The sequence below is a fragment of the Leptopilina boulardi genome, unplaced genomic scaffold, assembly GCF_019393585.1.
Source record: "Leptopilina boulardi isolate dan_hultmark-lab unplaced genomic scaffold, ZJU_Lbou_2.1 LbouV2_259, whole genome shotgun sequence".
Lineage (NCBI taxonomy): Eukaryota > Metazoa > Arthropoda > Insecta > Hymenoptera > Figitidae > Leptopilina > Leptopilina boulardi.
The window spans coordinates 752,262-776,366 of NW_026137817.1; the positions used below are offsets into that span (position 1 = coordinate 752,262).

The 24,105-nt window shown below is 24.2% G+C and overlaps 2 protein-coding genes across 3 annotated transcripts in view; one reads left to right on the forward strand and one right to left on the reverse strand.

Moving 5' to 3' along the window:
- Window positions 1–24,105, reverse strand: part of LOC127280978 (flotillin-2) — a 297,326-nt gene that overhangs the window by 130,569 nt on the left and 142,652 nt on the right. The window lies entirely within an intron of this gene.
- LOC127280971 (glucose dehydrogenase [FAD, quinone]) lies at window positions 778–22,809 on the forward strand. The gene is made up of 6 exons (XM_051304427.1): window positions 778–930; window positions 4,303–4,450; window positions 5,662–6,190; window positions 12,992–13,175; window positions 16,658–17,085; window positions 20,634–22,809. Exons 3-6 carry the CDS (start codon window positions 5,780–5,782, stop codon window positions 21,519–21,521), a joined length of 1,911 nt encoding a protein of 636 aa, XP_051160384.1. The 5' UTR covers window positions 778–930; window positions 4,303–4,450; window positions 5,662–5,779; the 3' UTR covers window positions 21,522–22,809.

Here is a 24,105-nt window from a genome sequence, read left to right on the forward strand (position 1 = left end):
GAATTGAAATTTCTATGTCATTTACAAATTCGAATCACATAAAATTCGATTGAATGAAAATATTCTGTTAAATTAAAATTCTTTTAAATAAAAAGTCATGTAAAGAAAATGGCTATAAAATAAAAATTCTGCCAAACAAAAATTTGGTAGCTAAAAATTTTTTTTTTTTTGTTGTAAAAATTCATATAAAAAGAAAATCTGTCAAAAATTTTAATTTGAAAATTTGTCTAAAAAATAAATATATTTCTAAGAAAATTCTTTACAAAATTTAAATTAATTATTATTTTTATTTGTATTATTATTATTTTTTTTTTTATTTTACTATTATTATTATATTAATTTTATTTACTGGAAAAAAATAAATAATAAATATCAAAAACTGACTAATTTAAGAATATAAAAAAAAAAAATACTTTTGATAAATCAAAAAAAGTTATTAAGAAAAGATCATAGTACATAATGGCACACATAATACCTTCTCATTTTTTTTAACACAAAAATTGAATTTTAATTAAAAATCTAAAACTATAAAAGATTTTTAAACCATAAAATTTAATTACAATTTGATATGCAAATTAACATATATATTTAAAGTATATTGAAATCTTCAAGTTGAGAACAGAAGATGAAATAAAAATTTCAATTTTAAATGTTTTATAGTATTGCAAATATGTGTATAATATGCAAATTTAAACTAGGTGATGATTAAAGCAACCCTTTACGATCTATATTGTGAATATATGCAATTATATATGACATGGGTTTTTTTTTTTTCTCAGTTTTGGAGAGAGGTGGTAGTGATATACGGCTTATACGTTCAACTTAATGTTCTCAGTCTCAGTCTTTCGCTTTCTCCAGTTCCAGGAGCTACATAATCGTTTTATAGTGTTTGTCACGTGACTTAATTTTCAAATTTGGAACCTTAAACTGGTAAGTCCATCAATTTTTTCATATTATTGCACTTTTTTTTTATTTTATTTTATTTTTTTTTTTTTTGGGAACAAATTTTGAATCCTTGAAAATTTTTTATACATATATTTATAGAAATTTCTATATAAAATTCATTGAAGAAATTATTTTCAAAAATATTTATACTCGATTATATTTCAACGAAAAACAAATATATCTTTTAAAATTTGTATAAATTTCTAAAAGTATCTTCCATCAGCATTGTTTACTTATTTTTCTAGCAGAGAACATATTATATATTTCAAACAATTAAATTTAGATCTTTTTTTCTAAATCAGTGTCAAAAAAAAATTTTTTTTTAAATGCAAAAATAAATTTTTTATTATAAATCTATCAGTGAAAATGATAAATTATTATATTTTAATTCAACAATTTTCAATTTATTCAAAACAAAAAAATATCAATATGCATATAATACAAATACAAAAAAAATGTTAATTTTTTATATATCAATTTTTCATTTTTCCCTCGAAAATTTGTTAAATACAAAACAAAATTGTGAAAATTAAAAAAAATTTTTAATTTCCAAAAAATTGAAATAATTATTCCGATTTATTTTTCTCGCATATAAATTTGATATACGTTTTTCAATAATTGTGTTTCCTTTTTTTGTTTTTATAGATCATTATAAAATTTTTTTAAAAGAAGGTAATAAGTCTTGAGTGCGATTATAACTATTGCTCACATGTGTGTGCAATTACGAAAGAGAAAATTAAGTAATGTCTGATTCTATCTTTATATATGATATGAAATGAAATTTTCTTATTAAAAATGTGTTGAAAAAAAAAAAAAATTTTTTTTTTTAGAAAATACCAAGATTATTTTCATTTATTTAAATCCGTCATTTGGTATGCTTTACACTCACATCACACGACAAAGAATACACTTTTAACCATAATTTGTGAAATGCTTTCACATTAGGTATACACAAAATGACATTTCCTCTTCCTTAACTGCACAATAAATGATTATTACATCACGTCTAGAAAGAAAAAATAGAGTAACAACTGAATGATTTGTGACAGAAATAAGATGACTAGGCTGAAAAAAAATTTTCATTTGAATTCAATCGGTTATATATATATTTGAATATTGTGTTAAATACAAAAAAATTTTTTAATTAAATAATTATTGTTTAAGTCTATTTAAAGTTATTTATTTTAAATAAATTAAAAATAAATGAAATAAATTTTAAAAAAGTTTGAATTTTCAAAATTTAGGATTGTTGTAATTTAAAATTTCCAAAAGTTCAAATTGTTAAAAATCAAAATTTCCAAAATTTAGGATTGTTAAAAGCTTGAATTTTCAAATATTAGGATTTGTTGTAATTAAAAATTTTCAAAAGTTCGAATTGATAAAAATCAAAATTTCCAAAATTTGGGATTTTTTTAAAGTTTAAATTTTCAAAATTTAGGATTGTTGAAATTTAAAATTTCCAAAGTTCGAATTGTTAAAAATTTGAATTTATAAAAATTAGAATTTCCAAACCAAGGTAGTATTTTCAATAGTCAAAATAGTTAAAATTTTAAATTTCCAAAAGTTTCGAGTTTTTAAAATTCATAGAATTTTTGAAATTTATGATTTCAAAAATTTAGAATTCTTAAAAGTTTGAATTTCCAAAAATAAAAACTCATCAACGCCAAAACTTAGAATTTCCAAAAGTTAAATTTTTTTAAAGTTTGAAATTCAAAAATTATAATTCCTAAAACTCTAAAAGTTGGAATTTCCATAATTTAGGATTGTTAAAACTTAGAATTCCCAAAAGTTACAAATTGTTTTAGAGTTTGAAATTTAAAAAATTAAAATTCCAAAAACCCTAATAGTTAGAATTTCTAAAAATTTTAAATTGTTAAAAGTCAGAATTTCAAAAAATTAATATTGTTATAATTTAAAATTTCTAAAACTTTGAATTATTAAAAGTTTAAATTTCCAAAAATTAGAACTCCTAAACCCTAAAGTTAGAATTTCCAAAAGTTCGAATTGTTTAAAGTTTTAATTTTAAAACTTAGAATTTCCATAACACCGAAAAGTTAGAAGTTCAAATTGTTAAATATTTGAACTTCCAAAAATTAAAATTTTTAATAACCTAAAAGTTAGAATTGACAGAAATTCTAATGTTTAAAATTTTTTTTCATTCTGCAAGCAACTCAAAATTAAATTGCACCTTCTAATAACGTTAATAATTCCTCTTGCACATGTGTACTTTCCCTCCTTTAATAAAAGAAGTGTTATTTAGAAATCTCATATATATATATATGTTCTCTACTAAAATATATGTGTGTGTCTGCAATTTATTGAAATTTTTTTTAATACTTTAGTGAAACGATTCGAAAAGACAAATTATTATTACATAAAATATTAATTTCATTCTTGTCTCAAAATATAAAAGAGATTATTTTTATTTTCTTCATTAGGTATATCGATAATCAATTTTTTTTAAAATTCAAATCATATAATTATATTATTATCATCATCAAATTATTAATTAATGATAATTATTATTGTCGAAAAAAAAAATTTTATACAGAATAAATAATAATATATAAATGGAAAATTATAATAGTTATTATATAATTCAAAAAAAAGTAAATTCCAAAAAAATCCCACTCACTCTTATTTCCTATGATTCATAGTTCGGTATTTTTAACGATGTTAATTTATATATATATATTGTGACTTTTCTAACATAATAATAATTAATTAGTATATATATATATACATATGTAGGCCACTATTAAAATCTTTTAATTGTGTAAATAAATTCCACTACACTGTTATGAAACACCATATATATTTCATAGTGTTTGTATTTATATACTTAATATTAGTTGAAGAAATTGGAAAATCGATTTCCAAATCATTCAATTTTTCTCAAAATATGTAACTTAATTTATATAGGTATTTAAAATTTTCAAGTTTTAAAATAAAATTCAATGTGAAAAATTATATAATATATTTTTCATAAAGTAATGTTCGTTATTTTTCTTTTTATATACCTATATATATAAATATTATAATTTACATTAAGAAAAATAAACTAGATAATGTAACATTAAATGAAATTTTCGATTTTTTTTTTTAATTTGTTTATTTTTTGTATTTACTTTTATTTTTAAATAAAATATATCAAATTTTTGTTATATTCAAATGCACGTGACAAATAAAAAATAAAATTCCTAAAAAGCAATTACTATATGGTAATAATGATTACGTTACATTGAAAACAAGATCATTGAAGCAAATTATTACATCAAGTATTTTGCATCATCGCATAGATCTTGTTTCACCATCAAAAAAAAAAAAAAAAAAAAAATTTCTCTGTGTGGTTTTCAGGTTACAGCAAAAGTCACGAATGACATTATATTATGGAGGGCTTTTAAAACAAAACATATTTAAATAGACATATAAATGTGTATATAAAAACACAAAAAAAAAAAAATGCAGAGACATTTGCCTGACAATTAACATAACTATCTCCATTGTAAGTATATTCCATGTGTATTCCATTTATATATTTTTAAGAGTATTGTTCACTAAGAGTTTCTTCTTTATTTAGTTTCATTTAAATTTTCAAATTACACGATTTAGAATTTTTTTAATTTTAACTTTTATTAATTATTAATTTTTAATTTACACAACCGAGATAATATGATAGCAATTTTTCATAACTAAGTTTGAATTATTGAAAATTTAAATTTCCAATCATTATAATTCCTAAAACCCTATAAGTTCGAATTTTCAAAAAATTTGGAATTGTTAAAAGTTAATATTTCCAAAAGTTAGAATTGTTGAAATTTAGAATTTCAAAAATTAAAATTCTTACAACTCTAAAAGTTGGAATTTCTATAATTTAGAATTGTTAATTGTTCCAAAAAGTTACAATTGTTTAAAGTTTGAAATTTAATCAATTAAATTTCCAAAAACCCTACAAGTTAGAATTTTTTAAAAGTATAAATTGTTAAAAATTTGAATTTTCTAAAATATTAGAATTCCTAGATAAAAACCTTAAAAGTTAGAATTGTTAGAATTTGAAATATCCAAAAGTTTTAATTGTTAAAAGTAAAAAATTTCAAAATTTACGATTCTAAAAAATTTATAATTGTTAAAAGTTTGAATTTTAAAAAATTAGAATTCTTAAAAATCTAAAAGTTAGAATTAGTAAAAATTCCAGTATCTAAAAGTGTTAATTGTTAAAAATAAGAATTTTCATAATTAATGATTCTTAAAATTTAGAATTTCTTAAAAATAGAATTTTTAAAACCCTAAAAATTAAGAATTTCACAAAAGTTTCAACAATTTAAATTTAGAATTTCAAAAATTTGTAATTTTAAAAATTTATCATTGTTAAAATTTAGAATTTTCACAAATTTAAATAATTAAAATTTTGAATTTCCAAAAATAAGAATCGTTTAAAGTTTGAAATTTAAAATAATAAAAATTTCAAAAACCCTAAAAGTTAGAATTTTTAAAATTTAGTATTGTTATAATTTAACATTTTTAAAAATTAGAGTTGTTTAAAAGAATTTGAAAAAATTATAATTCCTAACACGATAAAATTTTGAATTGTTAGACCTGATGCTTAAACTATTTCACAAGAACTTCATTTCATTATAAAATTAAAAAAATCATCTTTTTTTTGTATACATTTTATTTTCTACTATAATAATTATTATAAGTTGATTATTTTCACAGATGAGACACAAAGAAGAAAATTATTCTTGGTGGCCTTTTAAATGAAAGACAAAAAAAGAAAGAAGAAGAAAAAAAAAAAGAAAATACTTGTGTATAATAAATCAAATGTGACGAAATTATGGCTATTTTAGCTGGATCATTTGGTGCATTAAAAGCGGCAGCCTTAATATTTGGAGTGGCAAAACCAATATTTATTTCAATTTTAATTGCCATTATCACCTATTATAATTATGATATGGTCGATCCTGAGAGACATCCAAAAGTAACGAGAAATTTACGAAAAGAATATGATTTTATTGTTGTTGGTGGAGGGTCAGCGGGTAATATTGTTGCCAATCGACTAACTGAAAATCCAAATTGGAGTGTACTTCTATTAGAGGCAGGTGGTCACGAAACGGAAATTACTGATGTTCCAATATTATCACTCTATTTGCATAAAAGCAAATTGGATTGGAAATATCGAACGCAACCACAAGCTTCCGCTTGTCAGGCAATGGTTGATAAGAGATGTTGTTGGACAAGAGGAAAAGTAAGTAACATCATTCAAATATATATTACTACAATTATTACTATCAATAGATTAAACGATCAAAAATTTTAGGGACGCATGATTATATTCTAAAAATCATCAGTTAAAATTTTCATTTTATGGAATTTCATATTTGTCATTATTATTTTTCAGCCGAATTTTTATTTCTTCGAATTAGTATTTTGCAGAATTCACTTCAAAGAATTTTTATTTGTTCGAATTTTTATTTAACTGAAAAAACATTTAACAGAATTTCTAATTGATAGAATTTTTATTTGTCCGAAATTGCAAATAGCTGAACAAACAATTAACAGAAAGATTTCGGCGCGATTTTTTAAATCAATCAATCACAATTGTATGGATAATTTTTGATTGATTGCGATTTTAAAAATCGCGCCGAAATCAATTATTGTTTCGGCTATTTGCAATTTCGGACAAATGAAAATTCTATCAATTAGAAATTCTGTTAAATGCTTTTTCGATTAAGTATAATAATTCTGTAGTGGGAAAAATCGGTTATATGAAAATTATATCAAATAATAATTGGAACAAATGAAAATTCATCTAAAAAAATAAAATGAAAATTCTATGCAATGAAATTCTTGCCAATAAAAATTCTTTAAAAATGCGTATTATGTTATAAATGAAAATTCGAGCAAATAAAACATCGAACAAATAAAAATTCTATGAAGTGAATTTTTGGTTATATTAAAAAATTCTGTAATATAGAAAATCGTTTTTGATGAAAATTTTGCAAAATAATAATTAATAATTTAATATTATTAACTCTTATTTTAGTTGATTTTTAACTAGAAAAATTAAACTCTCAATTCCCATTGTCATTAACTGATTTATAACTAATTTATTATTAAACACGTAGATGATTATAGATTATATACCATTACATTAGACCTTCATTTCATAAAGTTAAAAATTACATAATTTGTCCAAAAAGTCAATGTTCTGTTATTGGCTTTATACTTTGGTAAATTGTTGTCCTATATGATAGTAATAAATCCCTAAAATATAAACTCATTAAAAAAATATTTGTAGAAAGTAGAAGGGGTTGAAGTTTTGACATTAAAGGTAACATTGTCATTTTCAAATCCGTATAACTATGACAAAAGTTAATGGATTTTAATTTATCTATAATGAATTTTAATGCATTTTTCACGTAATTTTCAAAAATGTATACGAAATTTAAGAAAAAAAAATTTCACCCCCTTTTTTTCAAAATCAACCCTTATTTTTCGATTTTCACCCCTTCGGGTATTTTTTTTTTTTTTTTATTTTCATTGGAAAGCTGAGGTTTTTTCCCATGAGCTATGTAAATATGAAAGTGGGACAAGAATAATTTTATGAGAAACATAATATTAAAGTAGGCGGTGCCTACCTAAAACCTCGAAGATGATTTCCAGGTATACCCCTCTACTTTCTACAAAATTTTTTTTTAATGAGTTTTTATTTTAGGGATTTATTACTATCATCAACAATTTACCAAAGTATGAAGCCAATTCTAGAGCATTGACTTTTTGGACTGGGGCGATTGAAAAAGAATCTCTCATATATATATCAATTGAAAAACTTTTCATTATCAAAAGCATGAGAAGGCAATAATAAGAATAGAAAAACTATTATACAGTTTAAAAGGCGTGTATAACATGTAATATCTAAATGTGAATTAGTAAATTTTTTCATTTAAGTCAGTCACTGACTTTTTCCTTGAATCAATTAAGTCTAACTATAATCAATTATTAAAAACAAACAAAAATTTCCACTACCCTCAAAATCGAGATGATTTTGCCAATTTTATATTATTTCATATAAAATCTTTTTAACTAAATATTGTTGAGAAAATTAAAAAAAAAAAAAAATTGCTGCGAAACAAAATTTTATCATAAAAATTGAGTAGAAAAAAAAATTACATGTACCAAATTTACTCTTGATGACGTTAATTCCTAAAAACTATATCGTGGGAACCAGTTAATTTAAAGTTTTTTTTTCACTCATTCAAAAAAATTAAATTTTTATTATTATTATTATTATTATTATTATTATTATATTATTTATAATTATAATTATTTTATAATTTATAAAGATGATCTAAAAAAAAGAAAAAAAGAAAATAATATTTTTTAAAATTAACAAATGAATATTGTTTCTAAAATAAAACAATTGAAATGAAAACTATTGTTATAATCTAAAGTATAAAGCAGACATTCACGTTTGCTTTCGTTTTGATTAAAAACAAATTTCACAAACCAGAGTAAATTGAAATTAATTATAAAATCTGTTATTTCATATTATATGCACACAAGGCACGATATACTTTTTGCATCGAGAATTTCTCCTCGGTATTTTATTTTTTTTTTTGTAAAATCAAGTAATTAAATGAAGAGTTCTTTTAATTTATTATAAAAAATTTATTAGAAACTTGAATTATATTTATAAAAAATTGTATATTTATAAATTTTTATTTGGTAGAATTCTTAAAAAACGCCAAATTTTTATTTGTCCGAAATTGCAAATGGCCGAATAAATAATCAACAGAAAGATTTTGGAGCAAATTTTTAAAATCCACCAATCACAATCTTTTTTTTTTTACTACTTTTTATTGATGAATTTTAAATATCGCGCCGAAATCTTTCTGTTGATTATTATTTGTTCGGCCATTTGCAATTTCGGACAAATATAAAATTCAGTGCCTAAAAATTATGTTTAGTAAAAATTTGTTTAAAATGAAATTCTGTCAAATGTTAATTCAAAAAATAACAATTCGGCTAAAAAATAATTCTATATAAAAAAAATTCTTTAAAATGAAAATTTTAACTAATGATTTTTATGGGATTATCATGCGCCCCGCTATAGCAATAAAAAAAAAAAAATTTGAAGTGTTTTATTTTTATTTTTACCTTATATGACGCTTGGATAGTTTGACAATTTTCTCCACATTATTATTTTAGCGCTTATACTTTATTAAATAAATAAATAAATTATTTTATCAAGTAATTTAATCATTAGATGCAAAAAACGAAAAAAAAAAAAAAATTTTTATACATTTATAACGATCGCAAAAAAAGTTTTCCACACAAAAGTTCACCGATATTAAAGTTCATTTACCACGCTCGGTAATAGGCCAAAGGGTCTTCATTTTATGAGAATGAATATACAGTCAGGTGTCACATAGATGATGTATATGCGAAATATATAATGATAAATTATTGTCTTCATGAATAAAATTTTACCACGCTTAAAACTGAGGTCATACGGAGTATATACGTAAACAATAATTTTATAACATATGTGTGGTAAGAAGTCACAAAATTATACTTATTTCTAATTTAATTTAATTATACAATTTCTAAAATTTTTTCACATATATACATTTTTATCAAAACAATTCAAAAAAATGCAGACAATTAAAAAATTAATTAACAGTAAAAAAAAAAGAACTACATAAAGACATTAAGTCATCAGCTAAATATTACACTTATACTTTATTGAGGAAGAAAAAAAATTACTTAACAATAACAATAGACTATTCTTTTTATTTAATACATTTTTAAATAACGATAATCGTTAATTTACCGAAAGTGAAACTTTATATATCGATTCAAAGAGAAAGCAAAAAGTAATTTCTGGGAATAAAATTATATACGTGACCTTAAGAAATTTTTATATATAGGTATAAAATGGGGAAAAATTTCTCAAGTGATCCAACAGCAAAATTGTGAACGGATTCTTTGAAAAATCGTAACTGTTATATAATAAATTAACAAAAAAAATTTTGACTCATATATTTTTTTCACAGCTCTTTCGAATGGAGCTTTTTTAAAAAAAAAAATTCAAAATTTAACCCCTTCTTTGGGAAAATCAAAAATATTTTTCGCTTTCTCTCTCAAAAATTGACATTTTTTTTAACTTTTTAATTTTTTTTAAAATAAAATTCACAATATACACTTTCAGCATAAAAAACAAAAATAGAATAATATTCTTTTGTTGTTGACATTTTTCTATTTTTGTACTGAAACTACACATGTTGAACTTTATGAAAAAAAAATGTTTAAACTGCAGCTAAGTTAAAATATAAATTTTTTTTTCGCCATTGACATGAAAAAGTGTCTTTTTTGTGCCTGTTTTGGGCAGATAAAGTAGCACTTTTTAAGGCAGTTTGGGCCAACTGCCTAAAAAAGACTTTTTTAGGCAGCAAACTGCCGTATAAAGTCTTTTTTAGGCAGTAAACTGCCCTATAAAGTCTTTTTTAGGCAGTTGTTAATTTTTGCATAATTTTTTTTTTTGCTTTTATTTTATTTATCAATTTTTATTATTTTTTTTCTTTAAAATTGTTTCACTTTTTCATAACAATGGCGAAAAAAATAGCGTATGTGGCTCGCACGTAGTAATTTTTAGGTTCGGATGATTTCAATACTCGCTGTCTGTGCGACTTCGGTTCGACTCGGCTCGCTTTCGGCTCGACTCGACTCGCCTTCGGCTCGTCTTCATCTCACCTACAGCTCGCCTTCGTCTCACCTACGTCGCACTAACGACAGCTCGTACTGAAAATTACATCCTCACCTAAAAAGTACTACTTTACGTGCTTGCCACATAATATACTATTGTATTCAATTCATAAAGGTTTTGCTTTCTCATGGAGATAATTTAAAAAAAAAAATTTATTGACAAAATAAGGAGAATGGAAGCCCTAACATAATCTCAAAACTGAAAAACCATTTTTCACACAAACAAAAAAAAATAAATAAATTTCAAAATTTTTTTAGAAAATCTACACTTTTTTGAAAAAAATTATCTTGAGAGTTAAAATATTTTGTTAAATAAGAATTTTTTTTTGACTTTTTTCTGTCAGAATAGACAAAAATTACAATTTAAATCCAATTTTCATAAACAATAATTATATTTTACTAAGTGAAAAATTTTCTATAATCGTAAAATTTTTTCAATTGTTAAAAATATGTTGTTAAAAAATTAAAAATAATACAAAATTTATCTATTAAATAATTTTTTAACAAAATATTTTTAACAATTGAAAAAAGTTTACGATTGTAGAGATTTTTGTCTGTTCTGAAAGAAAAAAGTCAAAAAAAAAAAAAAAAAAAATAGTTTTCAAAGCGTCTATAAAATATATTAAAAAATAATTCCAAATTTGAAAAAAATTGTAGTCCCTTAACGAATTTTTGAGGTTATGTTTGACCTATGACCTTGAATTTTGAGATTATGTTTGAATTAAGACCTTGAATGCTAGAAACCCATGCCCCAGAATTTTGAGGTTATGTTTGATTTATGACCTTAAATCCTGGAGACCAAGGACCTTGATTTTTGAGGTTATGTTCGTTTTAATCTATGTCCTAGAGTTTAGAGATAGCGATGGTGCATTCCACGTCAAGTGTAACTAACCTAATTTAACCTAACCTTGTCAAAAACATGTTTTTTTTTATTTTTCTTTTCATAATATACAATAATTATATATATATATATATATTAGACATTCCACGGGAAATTTTCATTAAAAAATTTTTTTTTCGAAAACTATATGAAAAATAAAAAAAATACGTATTTTTTTATTTTTCATATAGTTTTCGAAAAAAAAAATTGTATCAGACAAAAAAAAATTTTTTGAATCAAAATTTTCCATGGAATGACCCATATGTATTAAAATGATAGTTTACTGAAGGAAAGTTGTCGTAGGATACACATTATGTTTTTAATACTTTTATTATATAGTCTGTTATATAGCGATGTTAAAAGGCCAATTTAAAGATATATAAAATAACTTCTATTAAGAGTAAAACTGTTTAGAATATCGAACGTTTAAATTATTAAGTTTAACTCGACGATTTTTAGATTTTTTATCGTTTGAACAGACTAAAAAAAAAAAAAAAAGATAATTGTAAAATATATTTTTAAAGCTTTTAAAACACCAATGCTAATTGCATTTTTTATATTATCTTGTTAAAAGTTTTGAACACTAAAAAAAAATTGCAAAATAATTTTTAAATATTTAAAACTGAAATTCTAATTGTTATATATCGTTTATAATTCCTTTATTTATATATATATATGAAGATATTATATAATATCTTTCAAGAACGAGTCTAATTGCAGAAAAAAGTAATTCGGGAAAAACACCTGAGAGTAAATTAACCGGTTTCCATTACTGAGAGTAAAAGGATAAAAAAAACCTTGACCTAATTGAAATTATTTCATTTTTCTCTAAATTAGTTCGACGATAATTTAAATTTAAATTATTATTATTTTTAATACAAAACTTTGTTATTATTATTATTATTATTATTATTATTATTATTATTATTACACGGAAAAAAATTATGTTATTGAAATAATCCGTTACTTGACTATTATTAAATAAATATTTATTTGTATCAAATAAAAATTATTTGGTTCAAATAAATATTTATTTGATAATAGTCAAGTAACCGATTATTTGAAGAAAATAAATTTTTTTTTTAGTGTATTTTTAGTACAAAGATTATTTTTTTAATATTATTATTATTAATATTTTATCATTATTATAATATTATTAAATATAATTAGAATTGTACATATTGAATGAAAATTTTTATTTTCTAATTTTTTTTTTTTTTAATCAAGTATTTAAATGAAGTAAATTTATTTTTATATTAATTCATTAAATGTGAAACAAATTTTAGAATTTCAAGTTCAAGAATTATAGATTATACATTTATACAGTATATCTATACTAGACTGGAAAAAAAGTGTGTAATTATATAAGCATATAATAATTTTATGTTTGATCTGTATCAGGTAATTGGTGGTTCAAGTGTATTGAACACAATGTTGTATATACGAGGGAATCGTCGAGATTTCGATCAATGGGAAAGTTTTGGAAATCCTGGTTGGGGATATGAAGATGCACTCTATTATTTCAAAAAATCAGAGGACCAAAGAAATCCTTATTTGGCACGAAATAAACGATATCATGGCACTGGTAAATATTTATATTTTAATTCACTTATAAAGAGAATTTATTTACTACTTTTTTAATTTTAAATTTTATTACAAAAATATTGCCTTCTAAATCAAAAAATAAGTAAATAATTTATTAAATTAATCGTACTTTATTATTTGTCATACAGTAATAATTTTTAGAAAAAATTTATAAAACAAAAAATTGATTTCGTTCTATTGAACATTCAAAACTACCAGGCACATTAGTTTCTATACAAATTCTGTTTAAAACTCTCATTTTTTTTTTTTATTGAGTCGACATAAAATTTCTACTATAAAAATTGACAATAATTTTTAATAATAAATTGATTTTTAAAAATTAAACCAAAATATCATCTAAAAATCACTCCAAATATATAGATGACTAAATTTTTTTAATTAATATTTAATATTTAATATTTTTAGTTTTAGTAAACTTGAAAAATTCTTATTCTATTTTTTTATATGGATTAAAAAGAAAGTACAAAAAATAATATTATCTAATATATATCCCAAAAAAAGCAAATGTATTTGTTAAACTAATTCTTGTCAGAGGTGTAGCAATATTCATTTCCAAATATCTATATCCAATGAAATTGAAATTTTTTCTAACAAATTAATATTCTCTTCAAGTTCCTATATAGATTCCATGTCTATATTGAACTAAATTATATTCACAGGGGAATGTTAGTTTTCATTTGTCACGTACACAATTCTCCAAATGACATTCAAATTCAAAGAATATAGAAAGTGAAAAGAAAAGTGTTCCACTTTGTATTTATATTGAAGAAATATTTCTCACAAATTGACAAAATACAATATTATTGCAATACTATTTCAGTCTTTCGATTAGAACATAATTTATTTTGATTTATTGGAATACAAAAATGTGACTGAACGTTCAAATGAACGAAATCATTTTTAAAATTTACTACTGTATTGAAAAATAAAAAAGCACATTAACATTTTTTTTTTTTTTGATACGGAAAACAATATTTTATAATAAATTTTGAATTTCGAGAAATAGTAAACAAAATTTTTTTGTTCACTTGTTCAGAACTTGAAAGAACATTATACACTGAAAAAAGGGTTTGGTTTTGACAATAAAACATTTGGTTGGTATTTAAGGAACCAAAATTTTTCTATTGTCTCAATAAAATTTTGTTTGTCTCAATAAAACTTTGATTGAAACAATCAAAAATTAGAAAAAAAAGGATTTTTGTTGTCTTATTTAAAGTTCGGTTGGGACAACCAAATGTTTCTATAAAATAAAAATTCGGCGTTTTAAGAATTCTGTAAAATGTAAATTCGAACAATTAAAAATTCGGCTACAAAGGAATTTTGTTCAGTATTCTTTCTGTAAAATTTGTTAATTTCAAAATTTTACAAAATTTTTTTACCAGATATTTATTTGAACAAATCGATTAGAATTCGAGGAATTCAAGTAAATGAAATTTCTATTAAATAATAATATAAAAATTCGGCTATTAGTAAATGCTAGTCAGTAAAATTTTGTCAATTGAAAATTATAACAAATTAATTTTAAAATTTAATCATCCGTCTTAAAATCATTATCTCCGTTGAACAGTCAAACAAGTTTTACTTAAAAATCTGCCAGTCAAAGGTTTTCGATTTCCCTGCATTTGCATTCACATTGCGTAACGAAACATTTTCGGTCTTATATTCGACCTGATGTCTTTAGGTGTAAAAAAAAAAGTCGGAGAGACACAAAGAGGGATCAATTGCTGATAGAAAGTAGGATGCATATATGTATACGTAAAAGGAACTTACATCATTGGCACGTTCATTAGTGCGAATTACATTGAATGATGAATCAATATGCAATCATAAACTGATGCTCCTAATTATATTGACACAGTACGAGTTAAAATACAGCTTCTTTTTCATTTTTTTTTTTCGAAATACTATATTCGAGTATACCTAATCTACCATAAACGCATTTTGATCGTTGCAATATAATCAATTGGTAATCATTGAATCGTTAAGCAACATATCGGTCTACGAGAAACTTCACATTCACCGCATTGGGTCAAATTCTTAACTCAAAAAATCGCATACCGTGAGACCGGTTTCTATTTCTTGATATATATATATAAGTATATTTATAGTAGTGTCTTAAAAAGTTTTGCTTGCAATATTCTTTTTTTGTAAACTTACTACAAAATGAGGTGTTCTTAATTTATCAGCGTTTATCTAAATTTTGAAGTCGAGAAAACAGTCTATCTTCTTCATTCCATTTAATAATTGTTCTAATTTTTTTCCCCACTAGTGAGTGTTGCTTCATTGTTCCAAATAGACTCAATTATTTTTAATCTGCCTACACTGAGAAAAAAAATTAGTGTTTGCAACAAAATTGTTTAGTTAGGCAATTTTGGTTCTTGTAACCAAATAATTTTGGTTGGCTGAAACAAAGTCGTAGAGTTATATCAACCAAACATTTGATTAGGCCAACAAAATTATTTGGTTCAACATTTTTAAATTCCAACCAAAATTTGGTTACGACAACAAAATAATTTCGTTAACACAACAAAATAGTTTTGTCTAAAAAACCAAATGATCGTTTGTTGTACTAACCAAAATTTGGTTGCGACAATCAAATAATTTGATTCGCTCTCAGCTTATAGCTTAAGAGGATTTTGGTTATTCTAACTAAACATTTTTCTTAGTGTACCTCTCTGCACTCTAAATCTGAATCAGTGAAATTTTCACTGATTTCAAATCAGTGGAGGAGTTTTCTTTAATTCATCAGTGGAATTTCACTGACAAACAGTAGTTTTTTTTACTGATTCCCAGTGAAATTTCACTGATGAATTAAAGAAAACTCATCCACTGATTCAGATTCAGAGTGTGTCACCTCTTTTCCTTTTCTTTATAACAAAATTTTAATATAAAACCCTAATAATAATCAAAAAGCAAAAGAATAAAGTTTAATTACTTCATTTTCTGCAAAATTTTACAACATCAACAATTATGTGATTCGAATTTTTAAATGACTGAAATTACAATTCAACTGAATTTTAATATTTCTGAATTTTTAATTGATAGAATTTTTAAGACGCCGAATTTTAATTTTTGTCCGAAATTACAAATGGCCGAACAAACAATCGATAGAATGATTTCGGCGCAATTTAAAAAATTGACCAATTATAGTAATCATAGGAAAATTGTAATCAATTTTAAAAATTGCGCCGAAATTTTTTTGCCGATTGTTTGTTCGGTCATTTGTAATTTCGGACAAATTAAAATTCGGTGTCTTAAAAATTCTATCAATTAAAAATTCAGAAATATTAAAATTCAGAAAAATTAAAATTCGGTCCAGGCAAATTCTACTCGAACATTTAAGAAATTCTGCCCTATGTAAATCTTATATAAAAGTGATTTTAGGTTATTTCACTCGCAGAAATCTCAACTTTCACAGTCTGATGTTTTTTCCTGTTTTTTTTTTTTTTTGATTTTCTACAGGAGGTTACCTCACAGTACAAGATGCTCCGTATAATACACCGTTAGGCGCTGCGTTTCTGCAGGCAGGCGAAGAAATGGGTTACAATATTGTCGATGTGAATGGAGAGCAACAGACCGGATTTGCCTTCTATCAATTCACCATGAGGCGTGCAACACGTTGTAGCTCAGCGAAAGCATTCCTTCGACCCATTCGACTAAGGGCTAATTTTCATCTTGCCTTATGGACTCACGTGACTAAAGTCCTCATCGATCCAATAACTAAACGAGCTTATGGTGTTGAATTCATCAGAGACGGTCGAAGGCAAATAGTTTATGCCAAAAAAGAGGTCATCCTATCGGCTGGGGCCATTAATTCACCACAACTATTAATGTTATCGGGAATTGGACCACGTGATCATCTTCAAAAAATGGGCATTAATGTTATTAAGGTATAATTAAAGAACATTTGCTAATTTTAATACCCCCAGAATCGTTAGAAATAATTCCGCATACAAGGCACATAATATTTTATCACAGTAAAAACCTGGGATCAAAATGATCCGGCTACAGGGATCATTTTGATACGCAGCAAAAATGAACCGGATCAGGATCATTCTGAGTTTAAATCAAAATGATCCTGATCTGGATCATTTTGATTTAAAGACAAAATTGACAATTATTATCGAATAACAAGTAATTATTCAAAAAAAAAAAGTGAATTAAAATGATTGTTTCTAATAAGCAAACACACACACACACTGCACTTGGAAAAACTTTAATATTTATAGCCGAGTTTGTTGTATTTATTAAATTAAGTAAACCAGATTTTTAGGTTAGGAACTGTCATGAGTGAGGGTACGGTCACACTATCTCATGCATGCACTGTGCATGCATGCAGAAACATTTGGCCGGTCACACTTCAACGAAATCTAGTGAATGTTTAGTAACTTTCTAGTAATTTGCCAAAAATTTCGGTTGTAACTAGAAAGTTACTAAACATTTACTAGATTTTGTTGAAGTGTGACCGGCCAAATGTTTCTGCATGCATGCACAGTGCATGCATGAGATAGTGTGACCGTACCCTGACAACGTTCACATCGTTTACAAATAACGTAAACAAAATATTAACGGCGCTACTGTCTAAAAACCAAAGATAATGGCGCGAAATTCAAAAGATGAAAAATATAAATATTTTATAAAATAGTTAAAAATATTTTAAAAAAAGAAAAAAACATAAACTAATTTCAAAATTAAAATTTTTCTTTACTTTAATCGTAATAATCACTTTTTTTAATCATTATTAATTTTATTAAAATTTTGAAAATAATTGAGTTTTACAGAGTCACAATTGAAATTATTTACAAATAAACAAATATTACATTTTTTCTGTGTTATCTTCTTAATTTTGAGCTTGAATTGAAATATTAATTCTTTTAAAAGTTTATTTAAAACCTTAAAAACCATTGTAAAGGCCATACATTTTTTTTAAAGTAGCTCAACACACTAAAAATTTTAATTTAACTTTTTACATAAAAAATATTCTTTTTTTAACATCCCTTTAAATTGTATCATCGAGATCAGAGAAAAAGACAAAATTCTGTTTGGAAATCAGGGAAAAGACAGCAAAAAATAAAATCTTGTGTCAGCGCGCTAATTAAATTATATTAAGATTTAATATGATTTTATTTTATTTTATTGAAATGAATTGAATGAATCATTTGTAATTAATTAATTTAATTAAAAATAAATTTAATAATTCTTGAAATTTAAAATAATTTAATAAACAAAATTATTTTTAAATCAATGAAATTAAGGAACAATCAAAATCTAAAAACTTCTTATTCTTAACTATATTTAATTGTTACATAACAAAAGTAGTAATAATGATAAATTACCTTCATTTAATTTTTTAATTAATTATTATTGAGGCATTCCACGGGTAAAACGAACAGTTGTCGGTGACAAGTTATCGATTTGGTTCAAATTTTTTAGGCGTATTCTACCTCTAAAAATACTCAACTAGCCAAAGTTTCAAGCTCCTATCTCATAAAGAACACTCACAATCGTTAATTTCGTGAAAAGTGACATCTTTCAAAATGAAGATTGAAAAATCCATTTCTGCTCGAAAAAATGTTAATTTTGGTCAAAAAAAAAATTGGAAAGGTACTAGTCGATGGGAAATTTTCCAAAGAATCCAATGTCGTTGGAATTTTTGAGCTATCACTAAACGCATGCGCAGTAGATTAAAAAAACTGTTTGTTTTTAAAAACTTCATAACTCAAAAACACCTATTTCGATTTGGCTCTAATTTTCAGGAAAGACAGCTGAAAAGCTATACATTAAAATGGTTATACCTAAAATTTGCATATTTTGAGTGTGTGTAAAGAAGCTCTTTTTCAAACGGTGTGTAAAGTGATTCACTTTACGCACTGAAATATTACTTTACGCATTGAAATTTATTTTATGCACAAAGTACAAAATATCTTTCATCAAAAATTGATAATTTCCCAAACTGAAAAAAATGTTTAGTTGAAAAAACAAACGTAAAAAATAATTTTTTTTAAAATTTTCTCATATTGGTAATGCTCTTAATTATAACTTGTATTTGTTTTTTCTGTTAAAATTTGTTTAGAATAAATAAAAATTAAGTTTGAATATAGATAACCTTGAAAAAATTTAAATTACCTCAGTATTTTGCATAAAAATGGTTAAAAACTCAAAATATGCAAATTTTAGGTATAACCATTTTAAAGTATAGCTTTTCAGCTATCTTTCCTGAAAATTAGAGCCAAATCGAAATAGGTGTTTTTGAGTTATGAAGTTTTTAAAAACAAACAGTTTTTTTAATCTACTGCGCATGCGTTTAAAGATAGCTCAAAAATTCCAACGACATTGGATTCTTTGGAAAATTTCCCATCGACTAGTACCTTTCCAATTTTTTTTTTGACCAAAATTAACATTTTTTCGAGCAGAAATGGATTTTTCAATCTTCATTTTGACAGATTTCACTTTTCACGAAATTAACGATTGTGAGTGTTCTTTATGAGATAGGAGCTTAAAACTTTGGCTAGTTGAGTATTTTTAGAGGTAGAATACGCCTAAAAAATTTGAGCCAAATCGATAACTTGTCACCGACAACTGTTCGTTTTACCCGTGGAATCCTTCTATTGTTTATTCTTAATTTACTAAAAAATGATAACTATTATCATTAATTTTATGACAAATATAATAAATTTAAAAATTTTTATATTATATAATATTATTGTTTAATAATTTTTAAAACTAAATTATTATTTAATATTATTATTTCAATATTTTTTCATTTTAGTTTAAATCGAAATATTAATTCTTTAAAATGTAGTAATAGTGTAGTAATTGACAAACCAGTTCACTTAATTTTTAAACTTAAATCATCGGAATAAATATCTTTAATAATAACATAATGTTTATTGACTGTCATTATTATACACTTTATTTTTCATTGTTTCAATTTTCATTTATAAATAAATTGTCAATGCTGTTAAATTAAATTCTGATATTAAATTTGAATTGCTTTGTTTCTTAATCACCAGATGGCGCCCTATTATTTAGACCAATTTAAAGGCACTTGTACACCTCACAAATTCTAAGTATACTCAGAATTTGTCAAAAAGTTATACTAATTTTGATTGGCCTTGCTCATAAAGAATTTCCAAAAGATTGGAAAATTTCGAAATTTTCTATGAGCAAAACCAATCAAAGTTAGTGAAATTTCTGGCAAATTTCGAATATACTCAGAAATTGTAAGGTGTACAAGCGCCTTAATAATCATAATCTTGGCGAGGATCATTTTGATTCACTTGAAGTTTACCAATGAATTATTTTGATCTGGAACTCAGAATGATACGCAGCAAAAATGAACCCAGGTTTTTAGTGCGATAGGAATTCTATTAATTTGTAATGGCTTTTATTTCGCAGAGAATGACTCATAAATGTAAAAATTTTCTAAAATTTCTAGGACTCTCCTGGTGTGGGCCAAAATGTACAGGATCACATTGCAGTAGGTGGATTGGCATTCTTAATAGACTATCCAATTAGCATAGTAATGAACCGTTTGGTAAATGTCAATTCGGCTCTTCGTTATGCAATAACCGAAGACGGGCCATTAACATCAAGCGTTGGTTTAGAGGCAGTTGCATTTATATCGACAAAATACGCAAATCAAAGTGACGATTGGCCAGACATTGAATTTATGTTAACATCATCGTCAACAAATTCTGATGGTGGAACACACGTTAAAAATGCTCACGGTCTAACTGATGAATTTTACAATGAGGTATTCGGTGAAATAAATAATCGCGATGTATTTGGAGTATTTCCAATGATGCTACGACCAAAATCAAGAGGTGTTATTAAATTAAAATCAAAAAATCCCTTAGACTATCCGCTAATGTATCATAATTATTTAACACATCCAGATGATGTTAACGTTTTACGTGAAGGTGTAAAGGCAGCTATTGCTTTTGGTGAGACGGCAACAATGAAACAATTTGGTGCAAGATTTCACAATAAACCAATACCAAATTGTAAATATTTACCATTGTACACTGATGACTATTGGAATTGTGTTATTCGACAGTATACAATGACAATTTATCATATGAGTGGTTCTACTAAAATGGGACCACCCAACGATCGAATGGCCGTTGTTGATCCAGAATTACGTGTTTATGGTGTATCTGGTTTGAGAGTGATTGATGCATCGATAATGCCAACAATAACAAGTGGCAATATTAATGCACCAGTGATGATGATTGCAGAAAAAGGATCGGATATGATAAAACAATTTTGGATGACGAGATCTAAAAGAAGTACTTTAACTAATTTTACCGCTAGTGCCGGATGACGAAGATTATGTGTTATGTATTAGTGTAAATTTAAAATTTGTACAGTAAAGGTGCATTTCTATTGAGCGACAATCAAAGTGCCATTAGTTTGTGACCATAAATATACTGCAGATACTTTTTATTTTAACGGATTATTTATATTTTGACAATAATAAAGGCTGACATAATTGCCTTCTTTAGAACAAAAGAATCAAACTATACTTTTTCGAAGAATTTTCAATCCGAATCTCACCTTAGAATTGTCTTTCGAGGATAATTTTTTCAAAAAGATCGTTACAGCATCTGAAAGTACAATTCTTCTGCTTTTAAATGCATTTTGAAAAATCTTTACTTAACTCGTGAGTTATCGTCATTTGAATTTTTTTAATTTGGTGAATGTTTCCATAATTCTACATCAGATAATGCTTCAAAAAATTCAAATGACGATAACTCATGAGCCAAATAAAGATTTTTTTAAGTTTCAAAATGCATTTTAAAGAGTACAAATAGTAGTTTAAGATTTAACAACCTTTTAAAAAAATTAATATCTCTTGATATATCATTATATATGGTCAAAAAAAACGTCTTTTTTGTACTTTTAGTTTAGAATATCTCGAAAACCTAATGTGCTGAATCAATTTCGAGATTAAATTCGGATACAAAATTCTTTGGAAAAATATAGTCTGTTTCTTAGTTCTGAAATAGGAGAAAATTTTCTCGGCCTGTGTAAAATGAATATACATTTTTTCGATCATTTAGACTATCACTGAAAGAAATAATTCGAAGACGCATGAACAAGTTCTAAAATTAATTTGTTGGAAAAAAATTGACAAAATTCTTTTTTAGCCAAATTTTCATTTATACAAACTGCTTCGAATTTATTTTTGCCTGAATTAATGTAGACTGTAAAAATTCTTATTAAAATTTGAATTTAAATTATCACAAATTAGTTCAAGTAATAATACTTTAATGTAGAAATTCGGTTAGATTGGAATTTCTCTGTATATTTATTGCCATAAAGTATAGCTAGTACAACCATACGAAATGGCGATAGATATTTATACAAATTGCTAACATAACCTTACTTTATCATCAGTTCAAACAAAAATAAACCATAAATAAATATAACACTTTCCACCAAAGCATTTCTTTCGGTGTTTATTAAAAAAATACTAAAATCAATAGCAGATCATAATCAAAAATTATAAACGTGACCACTTGCTCGACCAGTGAACATTTCTATGTAAATATTTCGTTATATAGTTTGTCTTGCCTTGACTTTATTTATTTTCACTTTTTTTTTTTTTATCCACGTAACTTTCAATTTCGGACGAATTTCCAGTTTTTACACATTGAACTTGTAGAGATAGAGAAATATATAAATAATTTTTAGCTGACCAAAAAATAAAATTTCATTTAGTTTGAGAAAGAAAATATTGTGATTAATTTATTTAGGTTTATTTAATGCTAGCAACATACATATAGATGTATATATGAAAGAAATGTCACTTAGAGAGCAAATTAAGTGGAGTTGATGGCAGTATTATTGTTATATTAAACATACCTCATTATTTGAAAACACAATTTAATACAACCAATAATGATAATACTGGATAAAATTATTTGTATTAAGTAATTAATATTTTTACTATTATTATTATTATCACTATTATTACTTGAATCAAAGAATTTTTTTTCAGTATTTGAATCCTCAGGTATAGAACAAATTTTTTAGGTGTATGAATATTATTTTAATCAATTATAGCTATATTTGAATAAATCCAGTAATGTACAAATTGTATAAAATATGTTTTAATTATATTATAACTAATTTGTGAAGGTATTTATGAGTTTTACACTCAAAAGATAATTAATAATTATGTAAAAAATATTTATATAAATTAATTAATTATTTTACATATTTTAAATTGTCGAAATGGATTTTTTTTTTTAAATTATATATACAAATTTTATAGTTGAAAAAAGTTTGTTTTCATAAAAAATTATATAAAAAATACTTTTGAACTATTTCATTTAATTATTAATATCTTTCAAAGTGTATGAAACTCATAAAAACCTAAAGTATTTCCTGTATATTAAAATAAATAATTTATTTAAACTGACCTTATTTTATCTGATGCTCCCTTTCGATTCCTTATATGGGAATAAGTAAAAATTGTTTAAATTACTGTTCACACATACCTGAAATAAAAAAGAAAACTAAAATTAATCGAAATATTAAAAAAAAACATACTCTGAAAAAATGTAAATATTTTAAGGTTATATTTTAATTTTTTTATTTTATAATTTTAAATGATCTGGATAAAAACACCCAAATATGGGGCATTCCACGTGAGATTTTAATTGTTTTTTTACTAGAAATTTTTTTTCAAAATCTTGAAAATAAAATTAGTATTTTTTTAAATTTAAATTTATTTTTTTTTTATATATTCGCAATATTTCTTTGCAAGGAGAGAAATTATTTAAATTTTTGTCTCAAGAGTAAAAAAAAAAATTATGACGTCTTATTCGGTTTCTATACTATACAGAGATAATTAGGCATCACTTGCATTATTCGTAAAAAAAATATTTGCAAATGTTTAC